General features: G+C 33.9%; 1 protein-coding gene across 5 annotated transcripts in view; it reads right to left on the reverse strand.

Moving 5' to 3' along the window:
- LOC118199192 (Krueppel-like factor 7) overlaps positions 1-16,351 on the reverse strand; it is a 129,413-nt gene that overhangs the window by 22,211 nt on the left and 90,851 nt on the right. For all 5 annotated transcript variants that reach the window (XM_085825073.1, XM_085825075.1, XM_085825074.1 and 2 more), the window contains one exon: positions 3,997-4,334. In XM_085825073.1, coding sequence (XP_085681199.1) covers positions 3,997-4,334 — 338 coding nt within the window. The remainder of the gene's footprint in view (positions 1-3,996; positions 4,335-16,351) is intronic.

Here is a 16,351-nt window from a genome sequence, read left to right on the forward strand (position 1 = left end):
ACATGCACGGAAAGATACATGGTCATTCCATCATTTAGGGAAATGAGAGAAGAAATAATTTTCTGGATCTATTAAAAATAATATTAAACAACTCTCACTTTCTAAATGAGCGTGAAAATATCTTTTCTCCCAGAAAAAGAACTCACCACATTCCTTTGCCTAGTGATGTATATATAGGCAAAAAAGGAACGCTTTATATTTTCTTTAACTTCAATTGTAAGATGCGTTAAAAGCGTCAGAATAGTCATTAATACTATGAGATGGGAGCGAATTATTTTACTCTAGAATAATTTGAATGACAGTACAAGAATATTTAGGCTTCTTTAGGGAATGTAAGAAATAAAATACCGCCTTTGGCTGAAGAAAGTTTACCATATCTAAGGGCGAACGTAAATGCTTTATTTTTCTGTACTAAATAAGAAGGAAAACACTTCTTGTGTAATAGACGCATCTCATTTTATTTAATTCAACATAACTTTGAACTTAACTCATTTAAGTTATGTTAGGGTATTTGAATACGGCAGAGCACATGGCTATTTGTCTAACAGGAAAGATGCCATCAGGGTGGAATTTCTAAGGGAAAATGGCTTGCATTTACCTCACATGGAGAAAATTAAGAAAAACCAACCATGCCTTCAACCCGTTATCCTGACCTCGAGCCAGGTTGAACTACCAGTATTCAGTGATCTTAACTCATTCGTCCACTAGCAGGGTTAATTCTTTTAGAAAAAAATTAGCCCGACCTAGCGAAAATCTAAGTTTTCGCCCCAGTGATTTGGGGGGAAAGGAGTGCTGGTATTGTTATTTCAGTAGCATAAACTTACTTTGTAATTTTTAATAATTTCAGAGTATTAATATTATCAGAATTTAATGTTATCAGATTGTAAGAGCATTTTCTTTGAGGTTTTAAATAAACGTCGCTGATCTGCTGGGCCTAACCCTAGCTAGGCGCAGCAGTGATTGATAGTTCCAATAGGCAGGCTTTTCTGTTGAAAGTCATTTATTGATGGTACGACTGCTGACTTGGTGGTGACTTGCACATATGCATAATTTTTATCCCACGATAACCAACTATCTTCAAAATCGTGGGGAATATCAAATAACCAATATCTTCATCTTTCAAAATAATTTCTACTTTCGTTTATCGTTGTTGATGGTCGTGAAGTAATTAATAAAATAATACAAAAAAAATCCTACACAGCACAATCTACAGCAGCTGCCAGGGCGATGAGAATTATGCCAGTGTAGATAACAGCCCATAAACGGCAGCTGCTTCAAATTATAGAAGCAAACTTAAAAGGATGTATAAACTTAGATGATTGGGATGTACACTTGAGATCTGAGGACTGCATCTAACGTCTGCTTGAAACCAAACTTCCATGTTTGATCTTCTCAGAAAAGTAAACACTGTATATGTTAAAAGATACAAAACTGAGGAAACATCTTCCTCTGATATGCAAATTTCAAATGATTTATATCATTCAAGAATAGAATGATACTTTAGCACTTACGAGAAATTTAAAATATAGATCTAGAAGACAGATTGCTCTAAGAGTCCTAAAACCTCCGAACATACGTAGTGAACTGGGCGAAAACAGGATAATGGCAGCTAAACAAGTTAAGTGTCATACGCTTGACAGTTGAATGAATAGCACTGAATTGAAACTAATTTGTTCCAGAACGATAAGAATTTTTCAAATATCTATGCTATCCCCTTGAAATAAATATCTTCATTCGACGAATGCGAAGCAAGAATAAAATGAAACATGTTCTAAAATTCCAGATAAATTTAGATAGTGTATTATGTTATCAGTTAGAGTATATTTTAAAGACATGTGTTAGAACAATATGCCATTTTTTCTGTTTTCATTTCTTCGATTAAAACTATCTCATGGAAATAATATGAACCTTCTATTTTAAACAAAATGAAAATTGTTTACAAATTCAAAAAAAAATATATTTCCAGAACAACAACAGAAAAAAAAAATATCATTTTTTGAAAGAATGAAGATTATTCAATCGTCAGATCCAAATAAATTCACTAAGAATTCACCGATATAGTTTGCCTTGACTTATATTCCGATGAGGTGAATTTGTTCTTCACAAAGGTATAAGACACGAAGCGACGGGAAAGAAATACAAAACTTACGATCTACCATGATAAAGCAGAGAGACTTCACTTGTTACATCAAACTAAAAAATTAATATCCGAAAACTTCTGAGGCACATACAATTAGGCGGCTTACAGAGGCTGTTAAAATTTACTTAATGAAATTTTCGCAGTATCTAATTTAACGAAAATTTAAATCAGGTGTCAAATATATTCTAGTTTTTTTTAGCATGTCTATTAGTTTCGCTTCAATTATTAGCAAACACGTCTCTTTGAAATACTTAGTACGCATGTTTTAGATGGATGTTTCTTAATCTTACAACATCGAATGCACACGATTTGGTTGGTTAGATCATTCGAATATGGCAAAACACACGAGGGCTATGTGTCTAGAGGGAGGAAGCCCACCAGCGATAATGTCTCTAAACACTGGTAGTTTGGCTCAGGATTCGAATCCCGGTGAAAGGGCGGTTTCATGGTTTTCCCAATGTGTAACTTGTATATGAGCGTTTCCCTTAGAAAGCACTACATCTAGGCATAGGCAGATAGCTCTTGAGTGCTTTGTATACACCAAGCCTAGAGGGAGGAAGGGCTTCGTGGAGGACTTTCAAAGATATATCGACTCTTGTTCATGTTCCACATGGGGGAAATTACGAAAACCAAGCATACGGCTCTCGTTCGCCCGAGTTCGGTCTCGGGTCATACTGCTAGTATTCAACGGTCTTAACTACTAGGTATCCATCGAAAACTTTCCCATATTTTTTTTTAATTCTGTAATTATTTTTATAAAAAATGTGCTGCTTATTTTATCTCAAACTTACTTAGTTTTAACCAATATTCTGAATTAATGTATTTTTCATGTTCCACGTCTGTTTGTTTTAAAGGAGATAAGGATTGAAAAATTGTGTAAAATTAAAGAACGTTTTATCATGACACACTTCAGGAATCAAAAATAATTGGCAAACTCGGCACATATTTAAAAAGTTTTATCTTTTGAGATGAAAATTATGAGAAGCTAAATAATACGGGAGAAAAATTCAAGCATGTCCAGCACTTTATATTATTTATATATTTTGCCGAGATAAATAGCATACAATTCTAAAGCATTAGCGGTTTTAAAAAGCATTGCTTTGTATAATACTTTTAAAATAAGTATTCTTTCAATTAAAAATATTTTTTAAGACTGCATTAAATTTATTAAGCTTCGTTAAGTATTTTATTTCTTTAAACGACTGCTTCATGATGTTAAAATATATTTATTTAGTGTTAATAAAAATGTCTGGAATCTAAATGATGATTAAAAATTCCCATAATTTCCCATCACTGAAATATTTATAAAGCATAACTGAAAATCAGTATATGGATAGACTTACCTACAGATGCCATATCTGTTTAAAATAAATCAGAAAAACTAATTATTTAGTTGTTACATATACATCCTTTCAGTGCTAGTTCACTTACGGACAACAACTGAATTACAATAAAGTTTTATTAAATGAACTAATCACTTATTGACGATATCCAGCATGCAAATAGAGTTATATTAAATCATTTATTAAAGTTACCATTCCTTAAAGGGTTAAGTACATTTATAAAATGACATGAATTATGCAGTTTAAAATGCAATAAAAATGCGTTACAAATCTATCTTGCATACCTTTAGTTAAGCACTTTCTTTATCACTAATTTGAAATGACATGTATTAATATTTATAACTCACAGCATAAAAGGCTCAGATGTAACTTAAAAACCTTGAATGGCAATTCCTTTACACGTATTAATTTTGAGGCAAAACTGTTTATTTCCGTTAAAAGCGGAATTACTTTCACCAAATGTTGTCCAGTAGATGGTTACTAAGGGGGGGGGGAAACTAAACGCGTTCTCACCTATTAGCATCATCAGCAGGAAGTGAAAAGAAGCCGTCTGTGGAATTGGAGAGACAGAAAGAGCACAAGGACAGCCTGCTGTCTTCGCATTCGCATCTTGGACTCCAGCCTGGAGGATTCTCATGAAGGTAGGCATCCAACTCTTCAAATGTCGTCTCATCCACCCACGGTAAAGAACCACTGTCCACGCTGTCATCATCAGAACTGTTCAGCTTCTGCAAGGTACATCTCTCCAGCAGCATGCTCGAACACATGGGCAAGAAGTCCATGGCTTGCATGTCCCACGCGGGCATCCCAACTTGAAAGCTTCTCTTCAAAACATGGAAGACGAATGGATCCTGCAAAACAATTTAAATATTGAAATTAATCAAATGGATTTTCAAATCAATCCCTCAGTAATACTGGCGTTCAAATCAATTACTTGTAGTACAATTTTAGATTGAAATGCAAGTATAGTAGATATTTTTGGAATGGGATTAAGCTTCAGCTAGTTATATCCTATTAATATCAAGCTTTTTTTAAACCCGAGTTTCGAAGTATTACTGTCTTTCATATGAGCATTTTTGCCATATCTTCCTTGACTTCTCAGCGTAATTTATTTTAAATACTTTTGACTGGATTCTTTAGAATAATCGTAACCTAAATAATCCAGTCAAAAGTATGTAAGGGTTATGTGACTAAGATAACCCTTACATACTTTGAGGTTACCTAAGAGGTTGAATGCTATTGTGTAAAAAGTTTTAGGGAAAATAGCTCATGTTCTCATTTATGCACGGGAAAAACTTCCTTGGAAGCTGCCCGTTCGCTCAGATTTTAACCAAAGTCAAACTTCTAATGGTTTTACCTCTTGGTCAATTCCACGTTTGCTCGAGTTTTGCCGCTTTCAATACTTCATAAAGCTTCAGATTTTAAAATTTCTGGGCACAATTGGGATCAATAAAAAGTACCAAAAGGTCTTTGTATTTAGAGGGGAAGAATGAAAGTATAACAGGTAAAGTCTTTAGATGCCAAAGTAAAATGATTAAATATACAAAAGTGATTAAATATACATACAATGCCTTTTTGCAAAAAAAAAAAAAAAAAAATATCTATGAAATTCATTCGATCATGTTGAAGCAGAATAGCAATGGAAAATAAAAGATTTACTTTGCCAACTGTTAGTTACTTCAAGAAAAAAGATTTTACCGTTTAAACTGTAAAACCGCACTGCATAAATAAAAGAGATAATTTTGAGATGAACTTAAGATGCAAACTCAAAGCCTAAGTTACTACATCGAATGAAGATAAATTGATTACATTAATTATGTTACACATAAATGCAAGGCTTGGAAATATGGAATCGCCGAAATAAAAAACATGTTGCTGTAACTAATACGGTGCAAGAAACTCGTTAGCATTCAAAACAACTTGCAGTTTTCTCTGAATGGAAAAATAAATGTCCTTAAGGTTTGCCAGGGAATCTTGTACCATTCTTTCTGTAAGATGTTGGCAAGTTCAGTTAACGAGAATGGCAGTAGATAGCGCTCACGCCGATTTCTCTCCAAAATGGTACAAAAGCTCAATAACATTATTATCTGATGACGGTGGTGGCCATGGTAAGTATGAAATTTCACCTTCGTGCTCAGAAAAATAGTTCTGCACGATGCGAGTAGAATAAACAGGAGGTCTGTCGTCTTGGTACACGGCATCACCAATGAGGAACAAAATTTGTGCGATGGGTTGGATGTGATTAGCCAAAATCGTCACATAATCCTTGCCAGTAATGTGACCTTGCACAGTGATGATTTTATTTAATAGCCGGGCACTTTATGCACAGTTATGATGGGTCCCATAGAATACCGCAATATGACTGCTCAAATAACGACCGAACCCCCGTCATGTTTCACCTTTAGTAGCAAACAATCTCTGTCATACGCTTGGGATAACATGCCATGCACCAGCCGTAAACTTGCCCAAAAGTCGAAAATAGTGTAAAGCAAGACTCATCTGACCAAATGGCTGCCTTCCATTGCTCCATAGTACACATTTTATGATTTTTTCGCCATTTTCTCCGCTTATAGGCATTTTAATCACTCATAAGCGACTTTTTAATTGCAGTTCAGCCAAAAGTACCCTTTCGTTTTGGTGCTGACAGGGTTTGCGAGTGCAACATTCAGTTCAGCAGTCACTTTTGCGGCTATAGTCTTCTTAGTTTTTATCACAGTCCTCTTCAATGATCATCTGTCATGATCACTCAACACACTTCATCCTCGCTGTGATTTAGCGGATGCGATTTTTCTGGTTTTCCGGTATGAGTTAAAAATCTTAGATATTGTGCCCCTTGAAACATCAAACACTTTAGCTACCTTGATTACAGGAGCACTCACCATGCAAGCCCAAACAATTTACCTAAGTTTGGATTCATTTAGCTCCAACGTGATGCATTCAAAACTACACAGAACATCTCGATAATGAATGGCACTTCCAACGTATTGAAGATGTTGTACAGGTTGCGTCAATGAGCAAACAACATCAGCGCTACCAGCACAACTTTTGCTAGAATAAACATTTCATGTCAGGCATGCGTTTTTCATAAGGAGTTTCCATATTTTTGTCAAACCATTGTGTTATCAACTAACAATGTGGAATTAAGCAAACATAAATTGTCATCAAATTTTGAGTTTGCAGATATGTTAGCTTCAAACTAATATTTCCACACAAGATCAGAAACAAACATGTAGTAGTAATAAGATTCCAGCAGAAACCGGAAAAAAAAAAGGGGGATATTGCATTTCCGATTTTCTGAGGAGCGATTAGTTTTACGATATATATATAGAAAGAGAGACATTTATATCGTAAATTTATCTCACTGATAAATATATAATTTTTAGCATAAATTTGTAAACATTTTTGAAATATTTATCATTTGCTTTTATTCTTTTAATCCTAAAAAACAATGTTTACGATAAATCATTTGCTGTTTCCTATCTTAAAATTTAAAGATTAACCTATCATCTTTATATATATATATAAGTGGCTAAATTGTGTGTCGCTGATAGTTTATTGTTGCCACTCAGAAAAATGAGCGTGGAATTTAACGTTTCCGCAATTTTTAATTAATATCTCAACCGATTAAAGTCGTAAAGAAGATGAGAACGGTATCGATGGATTCGGAGAATTTTTTGGAATCCAAGGATTTGCATCTTGAATTTCAACTCGACGTTGTCTCGTAGATATTAAAAAAAAAAAAAAAAAAAAAAAAAAAAAAAAAAAATTGGCACGTAGCCAAGAAAGAGTGGAAAATGTAGGGAAAACGTAAGGGAAAATTAGTTTTTAATTAATATCTCGGCTAATTAAAGTCCCATGAAGACGCGAATGGTCAAAATGGCGTGCCACGGACCTGCGGAATTCAGCGGTGTGCTTCGCTAAGCCCGGGAGCCAGCCGTTTCGGAGGAGATGATGTTACTTCACTCTCTCTATATATATGCGGCTTTTAAGTGTCTGTTTGTCGCCGATAGATTACTGGTTGCTTGCGTAACTGTACTAGCCAATGGGGTGAAGTTGCCACGGCACAGGGCTGCCGTTTCAATTGAGACGTAGACAATTTCCTGTAAAACTTGCCTTTGCTATGACCATCAATAAGTCTCAGGGCCAAACGCTTAAGCGTGTTGACATTTTTTTTTTACCTGAGCCTGCATTTGGACACGGTCAACTTTATGTTGCCTGTTCAAGATTTCGTGAAAGAACGGACGTAAAATTAAAAATATTGGATTGTCCTCTGCAAGCCGAGCTTAAAAATGATGGAAAGATCTACACAAGAAAGGTTGTGTACAAAGAGATCTTTGACATGTGAATTAAGATTTCATTATTTAAATCACCTTTATTGATTGAGCTAGCGGTGGCTCTTAAGAAATGTACCGCCAGTAGTTTCCTTCACTATACTCTACTTTAAGCAATTAAGCAAGTAGAAGGGGGAAACCCCGTGGGGCAGTAAGTAAAGGGGCGTCCTCGCCGCCTGCCTCGGGTAATTCAGTTTAAATTAGCAGATACCTTTGCACAAATCATCAATCATGGTACAATTTATAATACCTATAACAGCGGTCATTTCGTATGACCGCCGGGCTTTCTAGTTAATATATATACATATACTGCAGGTGAGATACATACTTACATAATAGTAATGAAAGTGAAACTTTGTGATTGTTACGCAAAGCACTTTTATCCAAAAATATTCAAACACGCTTTTATTAACAATTGGTTTGGTTGACTAAACCATATTGTTGGTATTCAGCGATTCTTCAAAAGTATTTAGCACCATTAATCACTAGGCCTGAATGTTTCAGAAAGCGAAGAAATTTCAAATTATATTTAAATAGAATATTCACTCCTGCGGTTTATCCCATGATTCACTCCGTCAATTCGATGTATCGAGAAAGAAATTTAAATCAAACAATTTCAACATCAATGGGGAAATGCTAGATTTAGCTAATATTTCTCGGGTTAAAAAATTCAAATTATAGAGAACAGTTTACATTAAATAAGAATTCTGTCTGAAAAAAGCATTCTGTTTATGTTAACTGAAGCTTCGAATTATCGATCTTCCCAGTATATTTATTAAACGAGATAAGCACTTAAACAATTAAGAGTTTTAAACAATCGCATATTCTGAATTATCTAAAATATGTTAAGCAACAATTTAAAATCCACAAAAGATTTGCAACTTAACTGATATCATACCTTATAAATGTTTTCACAGGACTGGCGGTGCATTATTGTTCTAACATTATCACGACTGTGCTGAAACAATCGCTTTAGTGATAAATAGCAAGATAAGAATACAAAGCAAGTGTGTTTTATCCTAACGAATCAGGAAAAGGAAAGCTTCATTGTATTTCTTTTTATTAACAGTGAAATTTTCTAACGTGCGTGAATACGAAAATAAGTTGCTTGACACAGTACAGAAGACCCTGAAATGCAACTTGATTTACATCTTTAATCACGTTATCGCAGTTTTACCACAGGGGGATCTGACAAATAGCTGACATAAATTATGTATAAAAATTAATTTTTATCAATGCGATTCCTGTGATGATTTATTTACAACTTACTTATGATGTAAAAGGCTAAGAGGATAAATATTTGCATTATACTTTACAAAATCAACAGATTCTTTCTTTTGTTTGCGTGAAGTTTTTCGCAAGTAGGGAAACATCCGGTGCGCACACGATTACAGACGATTGTTGACTATTGCTTGCGAATGTCCAACATGGTCAATTTTTCTTGTCAAATTCTGAGTTGAGCACTAAAATTATTTTACTGTTACCCTATATAGAGCTGTAAAATTAGCGCTTCACACACAAGGTTTTATGTAAACTGTAGAAGTGTAACTACTTTTTTTTTTTTTTTTTTTTTTCTGGGCTATTCATTTATTCGTTAAAATAAATTTAAAATTTCATGTCTCCCAGTAATTCTGCGAAATATGTGACAAATTCAGCACTTCAGTTTTCGTTTCTTTGTTATTTTTAAATACATCGAAAGAAACCTTTTTAAAGTATCGTATATTCCGGCGTATAAGGGCGCATCTATAATTTCAAACTACAGTTTTTAATTTTTAGGTATATTCGCCGTATAACGGCACCCTTTTCTTTACGAAGAAACACGGAATATATATGTGCGATGCTCTTATTTTTTGAAATCATTCATTTGAATACTTTTCCCAGGCTTCCGACCAAGAGTATACTCAATTGACAAGCGACAAGGGAATATGTGCGTGATTGATGTGAGAGGCGCAAGAATGGCTTACATGAAAGATCTCCTCACTGGTGCTTTCCGGCTTGGCGGGAAAATCCACGGTTATTTTTAAAAGAAAGACGATGCCGAAATGTTTTCCCCAAATGATGTTTTGATTCATGTTGACAAGAAATAATGGCCGGATGAAACCGGTGTGATATTGTGGATAAGAAATATTTGGCAAAAGCATCCTGTTGCCTTAAAGAATCCAGAAAGTTTTAATTTGGGGCATGTTCAAATTCTAGTCAATGCGAAGAAATTGTTGAAAGAATAATACCGACATGGCTGTAATTCCAGGCGGATTAACGCTATTAGATCCGTCTTTAGATGTGTGTATCAACAACCCAGTCAAAGGAAATTTTAAACGACAGTGAAATACATGACTGCTAAGAAGGTGTAACAACATTTACAAAAGGAAGCAAATGTGTCTTAACAGTCTAAAAATAGTGTGAGAGTAGATAAAAAAAAGCATGGAAAGAAATTAAACACAACATAATTGAAATGTTAAAAAGGTAGTATAACTGCTACCGGCAATGTTTTTGAAATCGGCATTGTATGTAATGCCTAAAACTAGCCGGCAATGTACAAAACGATTCATTTTCACACATTTCCTGGGTATTCTATAGAATGCCAAAGGAAAAACCGACAAAGTATGAAATACATTTTCGATTCGTTTCGAGGAACCAACGCAGTTTTTGGTAAATTTTTAAATACCGTATATACCCGCGTATAAGTCGATACCGAGTATAAGTCGACCGCCCACTTCGACATAAAAAATTCGTAGAAAATAAGAAACCCGCGTATAAGTCGACCCCCCACTTCCGAAATCGATCGAGAAACTTCGAAAAAAATTTTTTTTAAGTACTACATTTATTAAAAATCATCCGAGAAAAAAAAAACTAAATATACGATAAAAAATACCTTGGTAAATAAACAAAATCAAAATCCTTCTTCTAGAATTTGTTCCGAAAATTCTAGAATTTGTTCCGGAAAAGATTCGCGTACGTAAAATCTATCTGCATTTTCCCTTTTTAAAAGTTAAAACAAATATTCAAAACTGTTGTTATTGCGTGGGCTATTTTTTTAAATTTTGACGTGTACGCCTGTTAACAAAAGTATTTCATGAATGAACAACAACTATTATAAAGACTTAAACGTACGTAAAAACTATCTGCATTTCTCTTTCCTTGGAGTGTTGGCGAAACTTTTTTATTGCTCGGTATTGATATTTTGTTCGGGGGCCGAAAATTCTTTGGTTTAATCGAAACTTACTCTAGTTAAAGTATGAAACTCTGATTAGTTTGTCACATAATTTAAGTCATGAAATTACTTCAAGTAAGTGACTTATTTGATAAGTCGTCCAATTTGAGTGCGGGAAGAAAACAACTGCATTATATAAAGAAATTTTTGAACTTCCGATTCTTTTACTTTTTTTATGATCCCGTGTATATGTCGACCCCCCACTTTGAAGTCTTTTTTTTTTCCCAAAATATCTCGACTTATACGCGGGTATATACGGGAGTATAAAAAAACACGATTTAACATTTTAATCAATTATATATTTTCTCCATTATCTACAATCTCTCGTCATCTTACAGGCAGCTTTTTTATGCCATTGCTGTAGAAAGATGATGCAAAGAAACTTGAAAGTTCATTGTGTACATCCTGTTTAGAATTTAATATTTTTCTCAGTATAAATTTTTGTAAGGCACAAAATAAGTGAAAATCACTTGAGGCAATATCTGGGGGAATGTAGCAGGATGTGGCAAAAGCTCCCAATTAAATTCACTCATTTTTTGCAGCGTTGTTCGAGCCGTATGCGGTCTAGCGTTATCACGATGAAACATCACTTTCTTGATAGTCACCAATCGTGGGTGTTTTTTGATCAATTCTGCGTTTAGACGGCAAAGTTGTTCACTATAAACTTCTGAATTAATCGTTTGATTTGGTTCTAACAGTTCAAAACGTCCTGAACGGGGTCCATCATCCATGCTGCTTTTTCCAACTTAAAATTTTTTAAACCAATTCTCGGCAGTCCTTACACTAATAGTGTGTTCACCATGTACACTATTAATTTTTATCGCTGCAAACCTGGCAGATTCACCACAAGAAAATAAAAAGTGTAGCACAGCAAGTTTGTACCGATTATCTGTATTCATCTTCTATGGGTACTAAAATGCATTCGATATTTACGAAAGTTGGTGATTAACTGAATAATATGTTAGCCAAACGATGAAAAGTTTCAACAAGTTCAAAATTGTATTGTTTTAGTAAATGCGTCATAGTGAAGTCCACGCATACTCTTAATGCGCACGAACTTATGGACTGACCCGATACTTACTAGAAGTTAATAAATGATATAAAAAGGCCAAAATGACTACTAAGAATTAACAATTTGACTTCTAATGAATCGCTAGGATGTAGTGTTTGTGGAAAACAAAATTACATTTATCCTGTTAAAGAAAGCGTCAGTACTATGCAGTATTACATCACGGACGCCGAGTTATTTCCCGTATTTCATGAAAAATCATTTGAGTACTGGACGCGAAGACAGAATGTTGAAAGAACTTTAAACCAAATAGAAAAAAAGTTGCACGTAATGATATTGAACTGTAAAACCATTTTTGTCAGCCCTGCCAGAAAAAACAAAAAGATTAAAAAGGGCATTGTTGTGAAACTTATGATTGTTTCTGAATTTAATTTCCGTTGTCAGGTAGAGCTTACTGAGTCCCTGTCTCAGGCAGATAGAAAATACAAATTTATTATATTGTATCAAGATCATCTCGCAATACTTTTCTTTTTAATATTTCGAATAACTTTTTTAATGACACCATTTCAGTAGTTTTCCAAAATAACATTTATATTTTTGAAGAAAGAACGCTTTTTAAATAATAGCCTTATTCATAAGCTTTTTTTATACTTTGCCTAAAGAGAATTTGTCATTCTACAGAATGCCTAGGTATTCTATAAGATGCCTATGTAATAATTCTCATATTTCATACTTTGTCTAAAATTGTCCCGCATTATATACAATGCCTAGACATTCTGTAGAATGCTGGTGTTTCATACTTTGCCGGTAACATATCTAATAATCTAGATGAAATGGAAGATGATTATTTATGGATGAGAGTTACAGTGATGGTGAAGATGAAACAGAATTCGATGATGTTCCTGAAGATATAAGGAAAGATGAATATGATGAACTTTTCATGTTCATCCGATGATCAAAATTTTTTAAAGTTTATAAGCTATGTCATTTCTTTTATCAATAAACAGCACTTAGGTACATGTAGAACATCTAATCTTTTATATGCTTATCTTTTCCTTATTTCTAATTCTATCATTTTTATACCCGGCGTTTAATGTCCACACGTAAATTCCAATCTTATTTTTTGTATTAAAAATCCCCGTTATACAACGAAATATACGGTACTTATTATTTCCATTTCGTGTATTTTGTGCCCTATATAATGAAAAGCATTGTTACACGAGATAATCGTTGCAAGTCTCGAGCACAAGCGTTCCAAAGAAATAAACGCACAGCCATCTTTTGTATAATTAAGTCTTAATAAGCACAAAAGTAAACATGGCTTGATGAAATATGCCAATTCATTTTCTACCATACGTCTTTGCACAGTTCATTTTGGAAGTAACATTTTAAGTGCTGTACATTTAATTTCTGAGAACTTATTTTTAAATTAGAACATCTATCGTAACAACGTTTCTTAAGACTCGATCCGAAAAAATTTTCCCCCTTTCCCTAACCGCTGAGCGAAGAGCCCCCAGTGAAGAAACACAACTATTTTTCGAGCCCACGTGAAAAGGTTAAAATTATTGCAAGTATTAAAAACAAAGCTACCGGCCGAGATCTGGTTGTATAACATTTTTAATTCTTTAAAAAATTAATAGTAAACTGGGATATCAGGATATAATCGTTAAGTTTTCCAACTGCAAACAATTTTTCAATTTTTCCTAATCCTGTTGCGATTTTTTGTTGAAAGTTGTCAAAACTAACACCTGTCAGGGTTTTAAAATGAAAGCTTTATTAAAAATGCTTATTCTGCACTTCAATTGACTTCTCAATGTGTAGCGATTGATTGATATATTATCTACAAAGCTGCAGCATTATCTCCCAATTATTCTGCAAACACCATTGTCTCTTGGAGCACTTTGACTTTTTGGAAGTGTAAGCATCAGTTTTGAGATCTTCAGAAGGTATAGATGTCAGATATAGCATTATTTGAAATTAAAAACGGCAGACTTTAGAAGCCATTGAAGATTTAAGTTACAGTTTACATTTACTTAAACTAGCGAAACTAGTACAAACATCTGCTTTATAACAAGCCGTTCTTTGTGATCTTTACGAATCATTACCCATACATACGCTCGTTTGGCCTGTTTCGCTGTTTTGTAAACTGAAATATGAGCTTATATTCTTTTTTCTCTTGAATTTACATAAAATAGATAAAAGAATAATTTATGTGAATATAATAAATAAGGTTCTGACGTATTCAAGCAATAACCTTGGCGCAATTTGGCTTAAGAAAGTTGTTGGTGTATTTATTTAGGTGTGTGTGTGTGTGTGAGAGAGAGAGTATGGCAAAGCCTCGAGGGCTATCTGCCTAAGAGGAGGGATGCCTTCGTGGAGGACTTTCTAAGGGAAACTGGCTCTTATACACGTTACAATGGGGAAATCCACGAAAACACCCATGCAGCCAGTCCGTTTGCGGGATTGGAACCTCGGACCAAACTACCAGTGTTCAGAGACTTTACTGCTCGGCCGCTGGTGGGCCTGGCTTAAGGAAGATTCTCAAACTATAGATATTTATAGCATGTCGGCAAACATTACTAATATATCAAAAGAAAACATTTAGCAATTTAAAATATAAATTTTAATTATTAAATAAGGATTACCTTATATTATGAAAAAGTAAAACACATCCTTTTTCAAATCTTTGTATTTCCCCCCCCCCCGATATTCCTCTCTCAAAGCACACAGCAATCTGTTTTCGTTTAAAAAAGCATCAGAGAACTGCGGAGATTCAACTTAGCGTAAACCTCGGTAACTGTGACTATCTACGAAACGAGTTTCCTCATTATTACCTTTAGAAACGTTTCAGCAAAATTCTATATTTCTGCAGAAATGTTACCACAGTTTCTTTCTTCCATTCCTCACAAATTTCACAAGCTCATATTTTAAAACTAAATTTAAGGGGGAATATTACGATTTATTTAAAAAAAAAAGCGTTGGAACTTGGAATACAACAAAAAATAGCGGGAAAATGGCAGTGTTGCTCGACTGATGGATTGTTATTAACATGGTTGCCGGAAGAATGGCTATGCGCATGGTTGCCAGAGTCTGGCACATTCTGAAAATTTGGCGACTTTTACGGAGGTAGCTGCATTAACACGCAAGTATCATAAATAAAACGTACATTGTATAAAATATATAGCTGTAAAAGTCTATACGAAAACACAGCTTTTGTAATACATTTATTACCATATCGGTGACCGATATACATTTGCAATGTAAACAAAACAGTCTGGTTCGGCTTTTGGTATTTCAGGATTTAGTATATTTTGTTCTTAATTTTACATAAGCGGGTAAAGCCTATAGTTGAATCTGATAATAATTTTAAAAACCAATTCAAGAATCTAAAAATGACGTATCAGGAAATTTTATTCTTTGCTGAAATAACAAATGCATTTTTTTTTATGAAACATTGCTAAAACCTTCTTTTTATAAAGGATTAGAACAAATGATAAAATTAGCAACGATAAAAAACTTTTATTGGTAAGAAATATTGGTTCATTGAAAAAGTGTGACTAATGGTATGAGGCAATCAATGTTCAAAATACTGGTAAATAACCTTAATAAATGCACTGTATATCAGCATACGAAGGTTATCTGCCTAAGAGGATGACTTCGTGGGCGACTTTCTACCAGAAACTATTTACATTACATTTAGGGAAAACCACGAAAATAAAGCATGCCCTTTTACCTGAAATAGAAGCTGGATCGAATTTCCAGTGGGCCCACCTGTTACGAGTTAACACTATCTTCCACAAGATGCAGTTTAAAAATTAAAATATTAGTATTGAATAATTAAGATAATTTTGGATAAATAATTTATTGAATATATTAATCTGATCTTGCTGAAAAATAGCATTACTAAATGGCGTGAGCTGTTTTTGTGAACTAATTTAATTGCGATACGTTGTTCCTATTCACAAGTTTATATAATGCTCTTCGTTATCAATAAGATAAACATTATCTCAATTTCGAAACAACTGAACGATTATTTACTAATGTTAAATTACTCAACGAGGCAAGTATATTATGGTAGCGAGGGATTCTCTAAAAGGCTTTCTAAGATACGTTGATTCGTATTGACATACATTAAATATGAAGAAAATGACAAATTCGTAAAAGCAGCCAACATCCTTTGATAATCAGAAACAGAATAGAAATAGGAATATTTCTAGGTTCAGCCAATAAATTTCAAATTTCTCATCGAAGTGATTAAATTTTATATAACGAAATTCGCTAAATAATTAGTGCATTAATTTCACTTATTTAAATGCA

This window comes from Stegodyphus dumicola, chromosome 10, assembly GCF_044657685.1.
Source record: "Stegodyphus dumicola isolate Sdum_Otavi_A_Nest chromosome 10, ASM4465768v1".
Classification (NCBI taxonomy): domain Eukaryota; kingdom Metazoa; phylum Arthropoda; class Arachnida; order Araneae; family Eresidae; genus Stegodyphus; species Stegodyphus dumicola.